This window comes from Cydia pomonella, chromosome 20, assembly GCF_033807575.1.
Source record: "Cydia pomonella isolate Wapato2018A chromosome 20, ilCydPomo1, whole genome shotgun sequence".
Classification (NCBI taxonomy): Eukaryota; Metazoa; Arthropoda; class Insecta; order Lepidoptera; family Tortricidae; genus Cydia; species Cydia pomonella.
This window is the reverse complement of record NC_084722.1, coordinates 16,060,745-16,079,770: the sequence shown is the minus strand read 5'-3', so window position 1 is coordinate 16,079,770 and position 19,026 is coordinate 16,060,745. Positions and strand designations below refer to the sequence as shown.

The following is a 19,026-nucleotide window of genomic DNA, read 5'->3' as shown; positions in this document are numbered from 1 at the left end:
ATGTATACACGACCTTATTGCCTATACATTAAAGTAGTGTGTACATATTTTTGGCACTTTGTTTGTGTCGATATTTAATACCTTGACTGTAGTTCGTTCAGTTTTAAATTCGTGTATCTGTCACTCTACCAATGCACCCTTGCATTGAAATGCATATTTTCTGTTTCTATGTTCGCGGTAGCCCTTCAGGCAGGGACTGCATTACCGAAAAATAACGATACCTTTATATAACGGAATGACGTCATACCGGTTTAATCAGAATCATTTAGGTAGCCGAATAAATTTATTTCACTACCGAAAAATAACGGTACCGTTATTTTTTCGGGTACCTTAACCGCTTTCATAAAGGTAACCTTTCAGCTTAGGCGTCGTTGCCAAGCCGCCCGCGCCTTACGCCAACTTGGTACCTATTGGATGAAGCTGTCTATGTAAGTGTAAAGCCCGTAGGCCCTTTTCATTTTATTTAATACTATCAGTTAAGCTATAAAAACGGTTAAAGTATATACCGGAAAAAAATACCGGTACCGTTATTTTAAAACGGTAGCGATACCTTTATATCGAAGCCGCGCGGCCTAACCGGTATAATGTATCGGTATCGTAATTTTATACCGCTACCATACCGTTATACCGTAACCGAAATCAGTCCCTGCGTTCAGGTGCCTATTTCACCACGCTGACGATTTTCTGTCCATTTCCGGGTCGAGAAGTAACGACGTTACCTAGCATCAATAGTTACTCGTTGGACCAGCAATGTATCGCGAATTGTCACTGTCAGATCGCAATTGTAACCGTGGTGAAACAGAGTTGATTATATAAAACTGGAAATCCAAAAGGAAACGACCGAGTGTAAAAGCGCCTTGAAATTAAGGTCTACTTAACGATCTACTTTAGCTGTTATACTTTTATATTAGTATTTATTAAGGTTAATTACCTGAGAAAATGCCTTTTTTATCTCCAAGTTCACACTGAAGATACTCCGCGTCCGATAAAGCCTAGGTTTACAGTTCATAACCTAGATCACGGCGGCAGTAGGCCAACTGGCCACGGCTAGCCAAAGTAGGTCTAACACAAAGGCGATGCGACGCAAGACCTACTCGCTGAATTTCTATGTGACGTAAGCACTAGAGCCTAGCTTTTGGTATATGTATTATAGGTATTCTGAAACAGTCTCTGATAAGTATATATTTTTTTATATCTCGGTATTCTGTGTAGAGGCATCGGAGTTTTTATCGCACGGTAAGACTAACCTTTTGTCCGGGTCTGCCTAAAACGTAGTCTGACTAATTCGCATTATAACAAAACTTCATTTGAAATTCGCTATTCGTCTAAATCGCTATTGACCTATTACTTATATTACCTATTGCGCAATATGTCCCAAACGCAGTAAGCCTAAGTATAAGTATCAGTGAGTAGCATAAATTCGTAGTCTTTTTTCCCCCAAAGTGTAATGTTTTCAGGGTAGTCACAATTAGTCAATAGATAGGTTAGGTTCGTTAGGTAGCTTCAGATGCCCGAAGGGCAAACTGCCCAGAAATAGGAGCCTCCGTCTAGTTACGATTAAGAGGAAAAATTTTTGGAAAATAAACAATTAGAAAAAATCTATTATAGGAGCTTTTGGATAAAAACGTAATACATACCTAAGTATATGCCTCACTGTGCCAGATTCGCTTTTGGACAATAATGCAAGAGGCCTAAGTTTTCTTGTGCCATATTCGCATTTGGACTAAAACTCATTAGGCCCGAGTCTTAGTGCGACTATTTCTCGGTTGGTCTAGGCATAACGCGAATTAGTCAGACTACGTTTTAGGCAGACCCGGACAAAAGGAGACTAATAGCGAGCTATGGAATCGATATTAGCAATAAAATTCAAATTCGTCCGCCATTTTGTAATTTCTTGACAGGTTAGCATCGAGGGCACAGACCTATCCGATCCGGCATTCACCCACGATTAATAATTATGTAGAAATATTTTAAACGGCTGTTAAATTAAACGAATTATTTAATTTTAAAATATTAAATTATAAACGTCAGTATTTTAATAGTAAAACTCATTTATGCTACTTGGTTTGTATAAAAAAGTGACATAATTAAAAAAAAATCACAATCCATAACTAAAGAAATAAACAAAATAGGCCTTTCTCCTTCAGTACACCTATTATATTGTTTAGTTTTGTGTTTATTCTGTGCTAGACTTCTTTTATTGCATCTGGAACACCTACTGACATAACATTTTTTTTTTTAATTCCGCTACCTAAAGGTTGTCTGGAAGAGATCGCTTTTTAGCGATAAGACCGCCTGTTGTTTACCTCTTCTTTATGTGTTGTATTATTTGTACTGTTTCTGTATTGAGGTGTGCAATAAAGTATATTTGTATTGTATTGTATTGTATTGTCCACCTGCATGAAATAAGAACTTTTTCGAGCAAGTGTGATGAAAAGTATGTAAACCAACTGTAGCCAATAAATGTCGACGTTATATCCTGAATTCCGCGTGAATCGTTGGAATTTACACTGTAATTACACATAGTATTAAAATTCTAAGTACAGGTACAGTTTTTATGCCTACAAGTCAGGGCTTTTACCAACAAGGCGTATAAATTTCACTTTCGTTCATGAATGTATTATTAAATAATCTTTACTTAATTTAGTCGTTATCTTTTATCTATTTTTCAATTTGTTCACTCTATATTATTTTGTCTTTTTCCTTCTTGTCTGTTACCTTTCGTGATTTTTCTCACTTGATGGTCTCATCGGAAGATCAGCGCTGGAAGCCACCAGCAACATGCTGAGATGAGGCCATTTCGTGGCACTTTATACTTCCTTTGTTTTTGTTATATCATGTAATTTAATGTGTCTTGTTTGTGTCTACGAATAAAAAAATAATCTATTCTATTCTATTCTATTATTTTATTATTTATTATTTTTATTTATTTTTCACCTCACAAAAGATACATTTAACAATTAGTATTATATAGAGCAAAGGCAAATTAATTCGATTATACCCTTTGTGAGAGACTGGAGTCTGAACTAGGCGTAAACCTGTAATACAAAAATGTATTTTAATGTATTAAACTGAGACGGTTTTTTGACAGTCGGAATATTTCTGTGACGGTACAAAGAAGAGTCTTTCTGGTCGATTATAAAACGAGCAATGAATATCAACAATTTATTGACATTCGACATAATAGATTTTGTTAGCTATCTCTAAATCGAAATTTTCGCCGGAAGATCAGCGCTGACTTTTGAGTTAGCATTACGATTTCGTGGTAAACTATTTATTTATTCTGTTTCTTTCTTTTGTTATGCTATACTTTTGTATGTTATAGTTTATTAGTTTATCACGAATAAATGCGATGATTTCTGAAATTTTCTCATTGCCATGTTACCAAACGGTCCGTAAAAAACTGTCAAAAATCTAGACAGGTTTGGTAGGTAATTAATACCATCACGACCACGCCCATTTTAGTCCTTTCGGTTTCGAGTTGTGGTGACCTTAAACGTAAACCTTACAAAACGACGCATATAAAACAAGCAACAGGGCGTAACCACTTTTTACCATTTTATTGTAAGTATTGTAACTCTAACCTCGTTCTACAAAGTCGTTCTAGAAGCAAACATACAACGGATCATGCTATGGGGTATTATTTGGAGCTATTATTATGAATTGTTTTTGCGATAAGGTAGTTTGAATACTTTGTACAGTTAGCAAAACAACAAAACAAGTGGTCACACAAGTTGACGTGCTCATAATATTTGAACAGCCGTTCCTTCACATTACTTGTCCTATTTTGAGCACTTTCCTCATCTATTTTTTGATGCCGATTTTACAAGTAGGTACCAAGATGCTCAAAAACAGCTAACAGCCAAAAGCTAGATATCTATAGGTTCCATTTATATTGGCGACTGATTACCGATTTTCATCCAAACACTTCTGAGCCATCTAGAGGGCCTACCGCGAACCACGTTCGACGTGTTGCCTCTCAGTCCCACTTATAAATTCGCACGTAAGTGTGAGGGAGGCAACACGTCGAACGTGGTTCGCGGTAGGCCCTCAGGTTTGTAAAAAATATGCGATATTTAGCTTTGATGAGATACAATTTATTTTAAGGTCGGCAACGCGCATGTTAGAGTTGCAGGCGTCCATAGGTTACGGTGACTGCTTACCATCAGGCGGGTCGTATGCTTGATTGCCACCGAAGTGGTATAAAAAAAAAAAAAAACTAGTTTTGATGATTTTGCTAACGCTTTCTAATCTTATACATATATTTGATGGCGTTGCCGACTGTACCTACTGTCAATTAGACGCGTAGGTGCAATGATATAACGGTAGTTTTTACGATCCCATTGACGACCAACCAGAACAATTACTGGGAAACTCTCACTTCACTGCATTACTCCGGCATTAGTCATATGATCATTAGTAATGTATTAAGGTAGAAATGGAGACTGGATTAGAATGTCTGAATATCTAATTAAGTATGTCACGTCATTTATTAAGGAAATTTATATGATAATTAGTCTGTGAAACATAAACTGCTTGACCTATATGCACATAAGTGCATAAATTGACAACTACTCTCTAGGAGCATTTCACGGGCTGTCCCGTACGGACGCATTTTATTTCCTGTGTTGCGACTTTTTTTTCGGCGTTTAAAGCACGCGATTATTTTTCTGTAAGTACATATTTTTGACCATTAGTCATAGAAAAGGAAATTCATGTACCTGTAAATCTTCATAAAATTCGCGTTTGTACGGGACGAAGGTAGACAATTTCATGTAATGCTTGTATATACAGATACTTTATATAAAGATTTTTTCGAAGACACATTGCTCCCGGAATTTATGTCAAGTGTGTGTGTTAGGTGTGTCTAAAAGAATTAACGAGCAGAAAATGAAAGAGTTTGGGGACTGATAGATAGCATAGAAGATACACCTATATAAGTGCTACGTATTCTAACGAAGTGTAGTGGGACAGGAACTATTAATTTACTGGCGCATGTTTAGTACTAATTCAAACCTACATTTGAATAGTTTGTATGATTATCGCCTGTTTTAGAAATGGTGGAGGTTTTTTCTTCTGTATATATTTTTATGGACATAAAAGTTTATAAAGATCTTATATTAGAAGTAAGTTTGTAATCGTATGAATTCGGTCTAACCTCTGTTTTAAACTTTTCATATTTGAAATAAAAAAATGGCCTACCGTCCAATTTATTCCCCAAATGCTTTGGTATAGTCAAAGTATAAAATAGAACAAAAAACTAAATTGAAGGGAAGGGGAAAATAGGTACCTATCTGAAAAATAAAAACAAGATCGAACTTAGGGTTTTTCTGTATATTTTAAATCCAAGATTTACTTATTAAGCGCACAATGGAATTCAGCCGTCTTGAAAAACTAATTACGAACAAAATGTGCATTTGAACGGTTATTTTTTTACCGGCAGACTGCAGACGGCAAAAAGCGGCCTTGATTGTATTTCACACCAGACAGAATGCCGACAACACCTTGACCACTTGTAGACCTTAATACCAGAGCAATAAGATTCACAAATTGTCAGTTTACTGTGAAAAAGACGATATTGCTGCTTACTGAACTATCTTAGAGGAAATAAGCTAGCTCTCTGATTACACTGAAGAGTTATGAAGACATAGGTCATAGTAAGCTGGTAGTCTTGAGATGTGACTCGTTTGGGTTCAGTAATACACCCGTTTACCTAGGTGAGGTAACGGTGAGGAATTCCTATGTAGCCGTGAAGGAATTGGTCGAATCTTTGAATATTGCCGATTTTTGTGTAGTGAGTTGAGAGACTTTAATGCGGATTTCACTATAATATCAGAAACAGCACAAACATCATCATCTTAAGAATGATAGGGGGGATAGGCCTGATTGTCCGTTAAAGCTACACTGTGCGGGTCTATTCCCCTATGGGCTCCATACAGTGGTAACTGGTAGGTTAAGTGTGTAGGTTTAGGTATAATTTTTAGACTTAGGTACTAACCCTTTGGATACTGTTCTTTACTAACAAAATGTGTATGTCAAGAGTTACATGAAATAAATGTTTCCAAAAAGCTTCGCAAGTGCTCGAAAATATTCAATCCATAATAAGTTTTCGAAAGCATCCCATTTATGTAACGCTCTGTTTTTTTAATACTTGTGAAAATTCACTAACGAAGCCGATTTTAGGTTCAAAACTTCGATTTTTAATACAAAACTTAGCCATAATTCGGAGGCATTTACACACGTAAAGATTTATATCCGTGGCCGCGGCTGGTGGTGGAGCCGATCGGCAGAACCAACCTGCTTCGTAAGGCGCCTCTCAGTCGCACCGTCCGTACACTAAATTTAGTAGTTGATCAAACTGACTTGTTTTCATGCAATATGTCCGAATTTGTAAGAATTTGTTGAAATGTTTTATGTTGTTATTTATTATAAGTTTATATAAATAATATAGTTAATAAGGCACTATGCACTTGTATTAGTGTTAACCTGTAAGGATAGTTGCTAAGTCACAATAAATAAAATACATAAATAAAATATTTAGAATAGCGTTAGGCAAACGACATTTGAAAATATGTAAAATTTTAATGCTCAGACATACTAAAGCCGTTTTAGGCAAGGTCGATATTTAGCTTTCAATTATCGAGCGAGAATAAAGTACTTGCATGTTGCTTTGACATTGCATGTCCTGATAGAGGTCGGTGACACTGGATCCTAGTAAAGTAACCACTTTACCGGCTTAAGCTGGGGGAGGGTTTGTTACTTATTATTAGATTGTGGGTCAGATTAAAGGGGAGGGGGGAGAATGTGCGTTCTACATATGATACCTCACCAATGCGTTAATTTAACCTAACATACCGCAAAATTTACATTCAGATGCAGAATGGTGCCCCGCCCCCCATTTATTTTTATGGACATGGTATGCAGGGGGGTCACCTCTCTCTGCATCTGACTGTACATTACATGTTGGATGTGTAATTAACTTACTCATTAAACGCGTTTAAAGCATATGATAATTAGTAAGGCCCCCCGCGAAGTTTGATGACTTTATGAGTCATTGCGATACGAAACGTAGATACCTACCCTAAAAACCGGCTAAATTCGTCTCGGGCTACGCACTATGCAAGGTTCCTTATCGTCATAAACTATGGAAAATAAAACCATGTTTGCAATGAAGATAGTAATTTATAGTAGATAGTTTTTTCTTTAATATCTTCTCCTTGATTTTATATTCTTAAGTATTTTCTACACTCTTTTCTAAGTACGAAACTGACAATACTTGTATCTTGCGGTAGATTAAGCATTAGCAAACATTAATCTCAATGATTCAGTTAAACTTGTAAAGGTTATAACGGGCGCAGGGGAGGCAACGCTCAGGGGAACCAAAATAAGCGCGCTCTCTGTCTACTTGTTTGTTAGGACTGTCCGGTTCCAGTCAAATTGGTTCGTATTTTGAAATAGGCATGTTTCAAATATCAGCCAGCTTTTACAAGTCTCTAGAGGATTATGTATGTACATCGCCGACCGAGGATTATAATTCTCTGAAAATTTGGGAGATCTCTACAGTTCGTACCGACTATAAGTGCCAGATTGACGAGACTATATTAAGCAAGATAATTGGATATATGCGGAGTGCGGTATAGATACCTAGTAATTTCAGATAAGTTGCGTTAAGATAAGTCTTTAAATTGCGCCCCCGCCCCAGAGCGGTACAAACTTGTATTGTTTGTGTGCGTGCCACTATAAGCTTGCTTGAGATGTTTTGGACAGCAAAAATTATTTGCTTCATAGATTTGTCAACTGTCAAATAAAACTATTTGTCATATAGGAAGCGAGCTCATGTCGCGCCCATAGCTAATAGTCCTTCATGCTAGGCAAGTTACGCCTCCGTGCACGAGCATGAATCGTTGAGGAAACAACTAGCGGGTATTCTGTACGTGAATCATACACTACTGTTGACTTGTGAAATATGGCTATGACAAACTGTCGTTACTCTTCCAGCTGACTAATTCTGTGACCGTACTCTATAGAACTAAAGACGTGTGACGATTCTTTTTGTGTTAACCTTTTCAACGCCAAAGACCACTAAAACGGTCATCGTCTGTCGTGCCCGCGACGCCAATGACCATTAAAAAGGCTATGGCGGAGGTTGTCAAAGCGACTTTCCTACTGTCAGTTAAGCTTCATATTCGCTCTTCACCAGTTAACTTTTTGGCGTCCATGGCATTTCTTGACACGTGTGAAAAAGCGTTGAAAAGGTTAAATAAGTAAATATTTTGGGACAACCTTACAAAAACCGATCTAGTCTCAAGTTATGGTTAGTGGCTTGTATCGGGAGTACGACGACGATAAATGTGGCTTTCCATAGAAAAGTCCTTATGCTTCGTGTGCGAGAAGGGCGTTTCTATTTCTCTTAGAATTCCTGATGGAAAGGTCCGTATTACACATGAACATAAGGACCCTTCTGTGAGGGAGAGCCACAAATACAACGATGTAAATACTTTACACAAAAAACATCCATAATGCAGGAACAAGACTGAATATGCTCATCGCGCAAGTAAGGCCCTACCAGGATTTGAACCCAGAACCTCTAGCTTTATAGTCACTAAAGAGTAGGCTACGGATGTGGTTAAATATCGTCGGTTAAGTGTCAACCTGCTAAATCTATTTTTGAAATTTAATGTATATAAAAAAAACCGGCCAAGAGCATATCGGGCCACGCTCAGTGTAGGGTTCCGTAGTTACTCTTCCGTCACAATAAGCTAAACTGGAGCTTAAAGTATAGTAAATTGTTAACCAAGGGATGAAACGGTACCTTTCACCCGAAGTTAAACAAATAGGCAAATTTGCATAATCAGTACCTAATTAAAGTAAGTCTTTTTACTATGAAGGGAAAACTTTTTGCGATAACTCAAAAACAGCTAAACTGATCATGTCCGCTATAGTTTTCATTTAATGTCTTTCTTAAGCTCTACTTATTTTTTTTTTGCACGATTTTTTTCATATTTTTGGACCTATGGTTCAAAAGTTAGAGGGGGGGGGGGGACACATTTTTTTATTTCTTTCGGAGGGATTATCTCCGAATATATTCATTTTATCAAAAAATGTTTATTGAAAAGCCCTATTAGTTTTGAAAGACCTTTCCAACGATACCCCACACTCTAGGGTTGAAGCGAAAAAAAAATTTCACCCCCACTTTACGTGTAGGGGAGGTACCCTAAAAAAATTAAATTTTTAGATTATATTGTACGACTTTGTCGGCTTTATTGATTTATATATCCATGCCAAATTTCAGCTTTCTAGCACTAACGACCACGGAGCAAAGCCTCGGACAGACAGACAGACAGACGGACATGGCGAAACTATAAAGGTTCCGTTTTATGCCATTTGGCTACGGAACCCTAAAAAGGGACACATTTCTGTTTTCAAAAATGGATTTAGCAGGTTTACACTCTTACCCAACGACAAACTTGTTACGAAACATTGTGAAAATCTTACAAAAAGTCATGTCTTTCATCGACAATATAAGTTGGAGTGGAATTTAGCAATGCAGTATTTCCGTCGGTGTCAGCTTTCCCATTGTGTCGGAGGCACTAGATCCGATAGACTGCAGTCTAGTCATTGTCCGTATTGATCTATCATAGGTCAACAGGTGGTCGCTAGACCTGTCGGTCCTAATCAAACAACTGACAATGCATGGCAATTGGGGCCATAGGTAGTGTTGGTAGGAACTAGTCTTTTGAGTCTGAATTTGAAGAACTCGACACGTTTTTACGAGACGCTGCGCTTAAATAACTTGCGAGTCTTTTAAGTCCCGAGGCGAGTCCTTTATTGAGTATTTTTTAAGAGCAACTCGACTCGAGCCTCCGAATAAAGACTCCGTCAAGAATTTTAGAGGTTTTAACTAAATAACAGTAAATAAATGATGTTATTGTATGATTTATGTGCCTAATCCACAAATATTACTTAAACACCATGCATTTTGAAACTCGACTGTTTTTTGTAAATAATGTCAAACGATCTTGATTTTCCTGAGGATCAAATATCTATATAGGACTCATGGCATTTAAGCAACACATAGGTCAGAAATGAGAGTTAAAGTCTGACGCTCGCACTCGACGATTGAAACGCCTCTAACAAAATGATAAGGTGATGTGACGTCACATCAATAAGTCTGTCCTAAATGTATGGAAGATCAAGGAAATTGCCATTTTGACCCTGAAATATTGCGTTTATGTGTATAGTTGTCATACAATTTATTTTTCAATAAAATGTAAAGAATCGAATGGTACAAAAAAAAAGTTTTTTTTTGAGACTTCGGAGCCTTGTATTTTTTTATAATCTCAATATATATTTTTAAATTCGCCTTTTTTTTATAATGGACGACTCGTTTTCTATCCATTTAACTAAATTTTGTTATAATATTCAACATGTGTCAAGTACCCAGTTCTCTGACAAGTTTTAACAAGTTGTCAATAAGGCGCTATTTCCATATAGCTTCAATTTCAAATTGACCTTATCGTCAACCGACAATGTTGGTTTGGTCACAAATGTTAAGTTTGTCGTCTATCATCTATCAAATAACAATGTATCTCGTAACCGCCAGGTAGACACCATTGTCGCGTACAAAGCCAATGCTTGCAAGTGAAGATTGGGGTACTGGTTATGCATGTGCTTCTTATTCACTAAGTCCATCTTGTATACCATAGTTTATGCAAAATAAAAATATTTGATTTGATTGCTATCACTTTCACTTGCTCTGATGACGGAGGTGTGAATGAAAAGTATGTGTGTGTATTACACCACTTATCTTTATAATCTTTAGTTGACTGCGAGTAGTTAGATCGCGCCGTGAATGACGCGATCTAACCTGACTCCTATTGTTATGTTGTTAAAGGTTACATTTGACAATTCTGCGCGTCATCGTGGATGACACGAACTATAGTATCTTTATTATATATATATATATATTTTATATACTACGTCGGTGGCAAACAAGCATACGGCCCGCCTGATGATAAGCAGTCTCCGTAGCCTATGTACGCCTGCAACTCCAGAGGAGTTACATGCGCGTTGCCGACCCTTGAATTTTTCGGGGAACACGCTCTGTTACGGTAAAATGTATTTTATTAAAAAACATATTCATTCTGGCCTCGAATGTCCAATTCCCCCGTACGTCCAGTCTCCGTATGTCCATTGCCTCTTCATTGCATCACAATTAGGTTGCGTTGTTTTATCACCGAGTTCCTATAGCTACCTCCTGTCTTCATCATCAGATAAACTTGATGCCATAATAGTGCATTGTCACCCCAAATGTAAATTCTCAGCTTCATCAGAAACCGGGAAGTGGGTCAAGTTTAACTTGCATAATTTGACCCGTACATACATAGGTACATTGCAAGTTAATAAAAAGAGTACTTGAAAAGTTCTGACGGAGCATACATTTTACAGTGTTGCAACACTTACAACCAGAAAAACATATATTTTTTACTTGAAACAATTTACTTTACTTTACATAATAAACCACCTTTGGGAATTTGATTTTTTGTTTGCACTTCCTAACTCTATGTATTGCAAAGTCTGAGTCTAAGTCAAAGCTGCCTGTTGCTAGTGCCTCAAATTCGTTTTCGGTCCCTTGTCTGTGGAATTTGAATTAAGTTATCCTGTAGCCTCCCACAAATCAAAACTTACCAAGACAAATGCATTATTTGTCAAAAACTTACCAAGACCAAAGACAATTTGTCAGGTATACGAGATGGCGCTGCACAGCTCCATACATTTTGAGGTAACTCAGATTGTCAAGTTGATGTTTGAAAATTCAGTGACCGCAAACAAAACATATGGCGCAGTACAGCACCATCTGTTTTGGATGTTTAACTAAGGGGCACGTTTTTTACTTATAATTTACAATCGATTCTCGTAGCCAATACAAATGCATTACGATTTGCCAAAATGAAGATTATATTGAATCAAAATTTTGATGGAATGGAAGACCTTTTTATAGACATATGGGTGGCTAGAGGTAAAACTATTAAGTGTGTTATGATACTAGTGTTAATGTTGTTGTCTGCAGATTGGTGTATAACATAGAAACTGGAAACCAATGCTAAGTCAAGAGGAACTTGAAATGCTGTAGCACTATTTTAACCTATTGTATTGTATGCCTTGTCGCGTATCCAATTAGGCGGGTCCACACAGAGCGAGCGAGCAGGCACGTACGTGCGGGGCAATTTCCTCACGCACAAACCAGCCAGTGTAGACGTGCCTCGGCCGAGGCGGCGCGTGCGTTTTCCTCGCCCGAGCGCGCCGCCTCGGCCTAGGCACGTCTACACTGGCCGGTTTGTGCGTGAGGAAATTGCCTCGCACGTATGCTCGCTCTGTGTGGACCTGGCTATTGATTAAATCTTGAAGCCCACTGCTTAGTTGCAAATTTTGACAGCAGCATACAAATGGTTAAGATATAAATCGGAAATTCAGTTTGACAGCTTCACATTGTCTTTTTACAATAAAGAAAACAGCAGTGGGGTATTACAAACTTTTTCTAGTGGTAGCATAAACAGCTCACTTTCTCTTTGAAATGAGTTTTGCTCTTAAATTTATACTCATTACACCCATCATGCAATCGTTTTAGAGGTGAAATTTGAATATAAGATATCTGGTTTTATTTTCAAAGAATAAAATACCAATTATTTTAATTGCACATTTGAGTTCTATGAGTTCAGTAAGGTTTGATGTATGTCTTACTCTGTTGTAGCAGGTAAGATTGTGCCTCAAATTTGTACAGCCCCATTATTTGGTAGTTCTGGTTTTCAAGTTACAACAAAACATCACTTTCATAAACACTAGTGCCTATGCGAATTCTTGGGATTAGTTTCCATGTGCACCCTCACCCACCCATGGCACCCATCATGGGTATTCGCCGTGTCAAAATGCATGGACACCACGAGGAAGGTGAGTAGTTACAACAAAGTTTGGCTGTCAAACATGGGGGCACAAATGTTTCTTAGACTTTTAACCTCTTCTATAATTTTACTCTTCTTATTTACTAAAGTACGTACTTTTGTTTCTTCCTTCTGTTCAATGGAGGAGATAATCCTCCATGAGGCACGGCGGGCACCGATGACATTCTTGTATGCCACAGACAGAAGGTTCCGCTCCTCCACTGTTAGCTCATTGTCGGAAACATTGCGGGAGGCCACATTCTTCATCGCCTCTACCATTTCTGAAATACAATTGTTGGACAACTTAGCTTTCTCTTGACATACATTTGATTGTAATTTGGATATTTTATGGTTTAATTATAACTAATTGTCTGCAGGTATGAAATTAAGAATTAAAATAATTCATTGTCCCACAAATTACTTTGTACACAGTTTTGAAGATTGTAGTGTTAGCTATAGGTTATCAAAAGCCCTCATAGCCCTCCCCCTACTAGCTGGTGTACTCAAATCACTATACCTATGCATTTAAAATTGCACGAGGCTGTGTGCTTGGCGAGGAATAGAAGCCTATGGAGGACCCTGGTCTTCAACAGAAGACACTCCTCAGCATTCAGGGACAGTTGTAGATACAGGGGGTCAGTCTCGTCATATTTGTCACTGTCAATGTCACTAGTTACCAAGCATCATGGTCAAGGGTGAATAACTGACATTTAGCACTGATAAAGTACAGTTTATGACTGATATGTAAGCTATTGAAACTCGTCTTTTTGATAATTTTCAACGATATAATTAAGGTAGCTGGCCTTTTATACCACCGTTAGTACGAAAGAGTGTTCTTTGACAATTACCACCCTCTTTTATGAGTTTTATGTAACAGGTGCATATTCCAGTATAGTCAGTGCACTTTCTACTTGGCACCTGTTTCATTTTATCCCTGAAATAACATCCATAGCCATGGAATTCGTCACGCCATCGCTTCCCAGCGGCCTCGAGGCGATAACAGGCGGTCGTGATAAGAAAATCAATCAAGAATAGGCAGAACGACACAACTATGTCGTACTACAGTTTTCATTCAAAGCAGTTATCAAACGAACTACGTACATATGTAAATCAACCAGATAACCTGTACAATGGCATTATATTCTTAATTCAAAAGATGAATGCGATAACATGTTTCTCAGCGAATTCCGAACAATAGCTAGGTGAAACCGCGGAGGGCGTTGAAATTGCTTCCAATAGAAAACCCCAATAAAACCTGAACGTTTCGCGACCACTAATGAAGCTTTCCACCGAGCTGCGACATGCATGAACGAATTCAATAAGATCGATCGTGGTTAACTTCCTCGGAATGGGAAAATAGGTGACAGTTTTTTCTTCTCGAACTTTTCGCTCTCAATTTGAATAAAACAGTACCATTTATACATATTAACGCACTATCAAGGGCTAATGACGAGCATAGGGGCTAGTGTTACTGTAAAGTAACATTTTTCATGATTTTCTCAAAGGAAAAAGCTAAAGGGCATCCCACCGGCGGATGACGCATCGATCGCTGACCAAGCCTAAAGAATGCCATTAATTTGTTTCAGTTTCCAATGAAAAATGTATTCTATTGGATGCATTAGCAATCAGGCTTCATTAAACGGACTTTATAGGGGACATTATCATTGTTCAAGTGAAGATTTTTTCAGACTATCACAAAATCGTCTTTCAACTGTCGGCGAAATTGAGAGAGAATTTTCGCCATTCTACGAAAAGATATTACAAAAATATGTACTCACCATCGTAACGCTCAGCCTGCTCGGCTAACTTAGCTTTATACACATTATCTTCCCTTTCCGACATTGTGGATGACAAATGATTTTTCACTAACTATATCCGAATCGCCAGGTCACTAATTCACCAAGATGGCCGCGCCCGCCAACCGAATCCGAATTCGATCTTCAACTAAACTCCGCCCATGACGTCATTCAAATGGCAACTTCCGTTCTAAAATTATTGCCAGGTCCTCGCTTCAACGGCTACCATTTCAATTTTATACAAAAAGTAATGTTTTTATCATTTGTAATCTAACTTTTTTGACTACATTTTAAATGTCTTACAAGCTGCAAGTAAATACGTTCTTTCCATCGTGACTGACTGATGACTTCATAGAATAAAATTTAATGAAATCAAGATTTAACATGGAAAGAGGGAAAGGAAAACGGTTTTAATAAATTTTGGTACTTTGGCGGGTTAAGTGCGTATAAAGAGTTTAGTTAGTAATAAACGATTTAATTTGATTAACTACAAAAAGAAATATGAATAAATTACATAAATGAAACGTATAAAACAGTAAACCTTTTTTTATCTCTTTAATTAACTATGAATTAAAATAATAAGTAAAATCAAGTGATATGATTTTTTTTAATGATAAGTTTTAATTGTCAAGATTGTCAAGAATTGATAAATTTAAACAACTTGTTATTGATAATCGTCATAATCGCATATTTAGTATGTTTTTTTACTCTTGGTCTTGCAACATTGGAAGTGTGGCCAGTCAAACTTTCAGATGTCATCAAAAAAAAAATCTTGTATTTTTAATTTAATAAAATTAAACGTAATATTTATACATTTACGGAGCTGTAACAGGATATGGTCTACTTAAATTAATGTTGTGCTGTATGATTATTGTTTGTTGCGTCTGTGTATGAGAAAACTGTAACCGTAACTTTACCGATTTTCTGACGTTACTACTGTCAACTGTCAAACTACACGCTTGGCAGCCATCTTTAATATCGAAATCTGTCGGTATTGTTGATTGTGTATTAATTAAATTATTAGACCTTCTAGTGAATATTTGACATCCATATTCATTATTTTGTTAATCAAATAACTTTATAATTCAATATGTATCCCTAAACAGATCAGCATTGGAGTGTATGTGACAGTTTTGTGTCCCATTGAACTTCTTTTTTTACTGTGCAAAATTTCGGCATAACTCCGTAAGAAGCCGTTATTGAAGCTTAAATAAACGTTAATAATGTCTAACGTGAGCTATGATCTGGATACGTCAGGCGGTCTTATGCCGGTAATTAGTTTTAAACTATTTCTACGAGTTCTCAAGTTTGGTATTTTGATACTCTGGCGCCATTTTATATTCAGCGTTATAAAATGTAGTTAGACTCCAATTAACTGTCGCGTACTCTTTCTGACGAGTTATTTTTGTGTTTTAGCTTATAAAGGCGTTGATTAAGCCGCCGGACGAGGAGGTGAATAACCAGAAGAGCAAGAAACCCCAGCATCCTTATTACAAGAGGCCTGGTAAAGGTCATAACCGCGATTCCTGTGATGCATGCGGTGAAGGCGGGGACCTCATCTGTTGCGACCGCTGTCCGGCTAGTTTCCATCTTGGTTGCTAGTGAGTTGTTTCAGAGATACCAGAATATTAAAATGTGTAAAAGTTATAAGGCATGTTTATTGGTTTTGTGGACTTTGGCTATTTATGAAAGAAAATTTGTTTGTAATTACTCCTGTCCTTATATTTGTAATTACTTCTTGTCTTAGTCTCCAGCAGCTAATTGTATCCTAGTTACAGATTATTTTCACTAATTAAAGTTGGCATTGGTTTCTGAGCATAAAAATTATATAATTTATTTATTTAAGAAACAAACAGTCTTTTATAGTTACATATAACACAGGAACTTTTCTTAAAATTAGACTTACAGTTTCCTTAATGAAAATATTTTAACATCATGCTTATTAAGTAGTTTCTACATAGTAAAACAGAGCTCTTTGTGCATGCAAAAACAAGACACAAAAAAAGAAAAGAAAAATGATGAGAATAAAAATATAAGAGCATTATAACAACCTTATGGTATTGTTACTAATTATTTACAAACTGAATTCTCAGGATTTGTTATCTAATAATATAATACATCCCTTAAAGAAGCTTGTTATTTCAGAGGTATCTACTATACATACTATAAACTTAAAAAAATATATTAGATATAGTGTAGGGGGGCAAAAATGGTATAAGGGGCATAAAATTGAAACTTATACACTACACTTATTTTTTTTCAAATTAGGAAATTTTGATGTTATTTCTACTCAAAATCATGAGTAAGTATTTGGGGACAATCTTACACAGATCAACATAGCCCAAAACTAAGCAAAGCTTGTACTATGGGTACTAGGCAACATAGAAAGCACCCATGACTCAGGAACACATATCTGTGTTCACCACACAAAGAAATGCCCTTACTGGGATTCAAACCCGGGACCAACAGCCTCATAGGCTGGGTTACTACCTACTAGGCCAGACCAGTCTTCTATTAAAATAGCCTGACCTTAAAATAGGTTGTAAATTAAATAAAAGTGTAGTGTATCATTAATAACTTTAAATAAAATGGTTCAGGGATGCCCTCCTGGAGACAGGCAGGCTGTTGATCGCATGTTGCATTCATTCATATTGACTATCTTGAGATTATTTATTATATGGGATACATACATTGATTTTGTGTTTTTTTTCTGATGGGTAGTTTTACTGATTTCATTTGTAACAGGCAGAAATGTCTGTGAATGATTGTATTAAGCTTAGAATGAGACTCGATTTTAATTTAGTAGTTAATGCCATTGTCCATTACAAATTCAACCATAATTCTTAAAATTTATTTATGTATATATATATATATATATATATATATATATATATATATAGATATTAATTAGTTAGGTACTCCATTGCTAGGCTTCAGGATGATAGATGGACCATGCGATCAACAGCCTGGAGAGGTCCAGATGGGAAGAGAAAAAGACTTGGTAAAAGTAGAGGGAGCTAATTGGATATGGGTGGCCCAAAACCGCATCAATTGGAGACAGCTGGAAGAGGCCTACACCTCCAATGAGGGTTCTGGTGTAACCTAGGTTAAGGAACTTTTTTAAATAACATGTTAGATAAGTAATTTACCAGAAATAAATGGCTTTCTTATTCTATTTTTATTTATTTAGGTACTCCGTTACGGTATACAGTTCAATTAGTAATTGTGAATGGTTAATTGCAATTAACGTTTGGCCAACACTATTATATTTATCCAATGACGACGACGACGACGTGGAATAATCCATTTTCACTCGAATATCCTTAACTTACTCAGTGACCCGCCCCTGGACGAGAACGACATCCCGGCCGGGCTGTGGCTGTGCCGCGAGTGCCAGGGCGCGGACGCCGAGCAGCCGCCCTCCGCGCGCGGCAGCCGCGCCGTCTCGCCCGCCGACAGCAAGGACTCCGACAAGAAGACCAGGCAAGCATTTAGCTAAACATTGCTCTTGACGGAATGGTTGGTTTGTTTTTTATCTAGGATTGTCATTAACCATAATTATCGCCATAATTCAATTTAATTGTTAACCTAGAAATTTTATAATCTAAGCTCAAAAAAGGTTACAGTTAATAATTTGTCTTGTGGCTAGGTCATTTTACCAATGAAATACCTAATACCATAGATGGAGACAATAATAATAACCTTTTCTATCTATACCTGATAATTGTTAAAATTTCTTTAACCTCTAAGAACGCACATCTTATTATTTAATTGGGACCGAAGACCCAAATTTTTTGGCATCACATTTTATTTCTTGCAAAAATGTGTTTCTGCGCCCCGTCTACTTTACGTACCACTAACATTTTACGCCAATATGACTGGTAATGTTATAATAAATGCCATTATTTTTTTCAAATTAACTTTTACATTTTATCAGGTCCCTTCGCAACCGTTCCAACTCCACTAAGAAGACTGAAGAAGATGACAAAGACAAGGACAAGGATACCAAGGAGAAAGAGAAGGAAGACAAAGAGCTCACCCCTATGGAGATCCTTGTGAAGGCAGCCAAAGTGATGAACCCGCGCCAGTTCGAGTTGCCCAGGGAGATGCGAGTGCCTTGTCCCTTCCCTGGGACTGAAAAAGGTAAGACAAGGACGGATAGAGCTGAGAGAGAGAAAATAGCTGACTCTGATGATCCTCGTGAAGGCAGCCAAAGTGATGAACCCGCGCCAGTTCGAGTTGCCCAGGGAGATGCGAGTGCCTTGTCCCTTCCCTGGGACTGAAAAAGGTAA

General features: G+C 37.2%; 2 protein-coding genes across 2 annotated transcripts in view; one reads left to right on the top strand and one right to left on the bottom strand.

Moving 5' to 3' along the window:
• The window catches only part of LOC133528855 (14-3-3 protein epsilon), a 37,269-nt gene extending 22,371 nt beyond the window's left edge, over positions 1–14,898 (bottom strand). Inside the window, exons 1-2 of the mRNA XM_061866340.1 lie at positions 14,717–14,898; positions 13,056–13,219 (exon numbers count right to left, since the gene is read on the bottom strand). Of these exons, the coding sequence (XP_061722324.1) occupies positions 13,056–13,219; positions 14,717–14,780 (228 nt within the window). The 5' untranslated portion in view covers positions 14,781–14,898. The remainder of the gene's footprint in view (positions 1–13,055; positions 13,220–14,716) is intronic.
• A 548-nt stretch (positions 14,899–15,446) lies between these two features.
• Positions 15,447–19,026, top strand: part of LOC133529335 (uncharacterized) — a 30,982-nt gene continuing 27,402 nt past the window's right edge. Inside the window, exons 1-4 of the mRNA XM_061867031.1 lie at positions 15,447–16,005; positions 16,151–16,335; positions 18,071–18,217; positions 18,672–19,016. Coding sequence (XP_061723015.1) covers positions 15,958–16,005; positions 16,151–16,335; positions 18,071–18,217; positions 18,672–19,016 — 725 coding nt within the window. The 5' untranslated portion in view covers positions 15,447–15,957. The remainder of the gene's footprint in view (positions 16,006–16,150; positions 16,336–18,070; positions 18,218–18,671; positions 19,017–19,026) is intronic.